The sequence below is a fragment of the Branchiostoma floridae genome, chromosome 9, assembly GCF_000003815.2.
Source record: "Branchiostoma floridae strain S238N-H82 chromosome 9, Bfl_VNyyK, whole genome shotgun sequence".
Lineage (NCBI taxonomy): Eukaryota > Metazoa > Chordata > Leptocardii > Amphioxiformes > Branchiostomatidae > Branchiostoma > Branchiostoma floridae.
Window position 1 is genome coordinate 2,253,433 of NC_049987.1, and position 2,786 is coordinate 2,256,218.

General features: G+C 48.5%; 1 protein-coding gene across 1 annotated transcript in view; it reads left to right on the forward strand.

Moving 5' to 3' along the window:
• LOC118422945 (vitrin-like) overlaps positions 1–2,786 on the forward strand; it is a 17,069-nt gene that overhangs the window by 4,931 nt on the left and 9,352 nt on the right. The window contains exons 4-5 of the mRNA XM_035830832.1: positions 1,523–1,597; positions 1,876–2,050. Coding sequence (XP_035686725.1) covers positions 1,523–1,597; positions 1,876–2,050 — 250 coding nt within the window. The remainder of the gene's footprint in view (positions 1–1,522; positions 1,598–1,875; positions 2,051–2,786) is intronic.

The window sequence follows — 2,786 nt, forward strand, 5'->3', positions numbered from 1 at the left end:
GGGTCCAGTGTTCCGGCCCCTGCTGACAGTTCCCGTGTTGGTACGCCTCGCACCAGCGTGGCCTGTTGGGGTCCCTAGCAGTCGAGCGCGCTTGAGCCCGTGGCGCGGCGGGAGGGTGGGATCGATACACTCGCCTGGGCGCGGTAGGACCGCTCCCTGGTGTTGTCTATTGTCTCCTTAGAACCATAGACCACGAGATGGTGCCGTTCTCTATCGCATACAAAACAGAAGCATGTGTCTCCCTAACAATGCCCCAATCGTAATACGCAGCATCAAACATTAGATCCGATAAGTGTTCGAGTCTGATCCGAACAGACCACCTGAAGTGTTTATTCTCCAAGAGATTTTTGACGAAACCGTGCACAAACATTGATGTTGACAGATCGTCATATGTCACACACCCGTCGCCCCCTTACCCTTGCCAGGGAAGTGAACATGGTGATGGGGCCACTTGATTTTTACCCGAGTGGAGGCGGAATCATTAATGGTCTTGGTGCGACCGCTCTTCTTACCTCGGCGGCGGCGGCGTGGAGAAGATGAAGACCTTGAGCCCGAGCTGTGCCGTCGGCGGTGAGCGGACCGGTGTCGGCGTCTGTGGCCTTTGTGATCATTGCTGTGACGGCGTCGGGAACGGGAGCCGGCTGGTGACCGTGACCGGGACGAGCTCGTTGTCGAGTCGAAGGAAGAACGCTTCCGTGACGAGACCGGTCGTTTCCCGAGGAGGCTGTCGACGTTTTTCAGGCGACGGCGTGAGCGGGCGGCGTCTGGAGACCGCGAGAGAGATGGGGACGGGCTTGTGTCCTTCCTGTCCTTCCGGCGAGAGGAGGAACGCGTCCTCGGTTTCTTGCCGAAGATTTCATCCAGGGTTTTATCGACCCTGTCAGCAAGGTCGTCGTCTACCCGCAAGTCCCTCGCGGTGGGGGCCCGTTCTTTTTCGCTGGCCTCCGACCAGAGTCCGTTGGCCAGCTCCTTGGCTTTGCTGTCTCTCTTCAGCTTTTCAGGGACCGGCGGACCCTCTCCTCAAGGCTGTCCGAGTTGTTGTCTGAGCCCGGGAAGAGGCCCGCCGTACACTTGCCACGACCATGCGGCCCTCGATGACCCCTGACTGGCATCGTGCAGACTGAGCAAACTTTGGGCTTCGCCATCGCGGAAAGGGGGAAATCCCTGACCAAAACTCGAAAACCGGGGAGCGAGTCTCGTGCGCCTCGCTTCCCGCGGACGAAAAACAGAATGAGAGTCCGGTTTGGTGGGCGGAAGTATGAAGAGGCAAGGACGGACACGCGGTCACCACGTGTGAGGTCTGACAAAGACCGGGGACTGGGTTGTCGTAAATTAATAAAAATGACCTCACTGACATTTTTCCACATTCAGGTACGGGTCCGGATTTGATTTGATAACTAATTTTGTTTGTTATGAGACACGCTATCTATCTCAAAAAAGCTACAGTGTATTTCAATCGAATAAACAATTCATTCATCCATTCATCATCCATTTATTCATTCATGATCATTTATTCATTCAGATTCTACTTGGACAACAACCACATTAACGACTGCACTACAAACAACGGAACCGACCACATTGGCCGCTCAGCAAGGTTAGTTTTCTTTTTTTTTTCAATATAAGTTTCTTTACGATATCAGGTCCCTAATCCATGTTGTCTCTATGGTAAGAGGAAAGTATCTTTGTTATTTACGCCATATATTTGCCACCTTCTCTACCAGAATACCAGACGTTGAGTAATGTATGAAAGCCTTTTTTGATTTATGGTCAAAGTTACTTCATATATACAATAAATTCGATAAACTGCACTCCCAGCAATTTTTTTTTCTACAGTGAATGTATCTGCACAATTTCTTCTGCCAACTGTGTTAGGTTCGTCATCATGTGAGGCACCTCTGGACCTGTTCTTCCTCCTTGATGGCTCTGGCAGTGTAAACGCTGCAAACTTCGCTAAGGTGAAGCAGTTTGCGGTTAATGTTGTCAACACCTTCGACATCAGCCCGACTGCCACCAGGGTCGGTGTTGTACAGTATTCTGACAGGAACTCGTGAGTGTCAGTTTTCTCCAATCTGTTTAAAACACAAAATAGTATTTGAGCAACATTCCACGTTACTTGACCTCTATTAGGCGTCTATCTATATTTATAGGGGGGCTGGATTGAATGTGCTAATACAACATCGGCAGTAACCACAGGATTAAACCTCGAGAGACATTTGATAAAATGTTCACAACATTGTCTATAAAGTTTGATAACCAAAAATTCGTCCAGAGTATATAAAGTGCAGCTTAACAACAGTTCTTCGTGATTTGGGGAAAGAGGCCAGGCAATACATTTTCGAGCTATCGAGCTCGCACACAGACATAGGCAAACATAGACACTCACAAACAAGTGAGCTCACCCAAAACACAAAACAATTGTCACAATGGTTATGACTTGAGGGGTAAAAGGGAATATATACTTATGAGATCGATTGGTAAAAAAAGACATTGCCAGATTAATGCCACTTTTAAGCACAATCCTAGACTTCTACCAACACAAATGTATACATATAATTTTTAACGACCACTGTCGTCTTCATCAGGATCTAAGATGGTGGCCAATCACCTCAGAATGTTAACTTGTGACTAATTGATGACGTCACATATCCGCAAGATCACGTGTTACCAAGCCAATTTCGACTACGCTTTCTGAAGTGATTGGTCATCAGTATTGATCCTGTAGAGGGCGATAGTAAAGGGTTAATGCTCCGGCCCGAGGTGTATATGGTGAGATAATCCCTGGT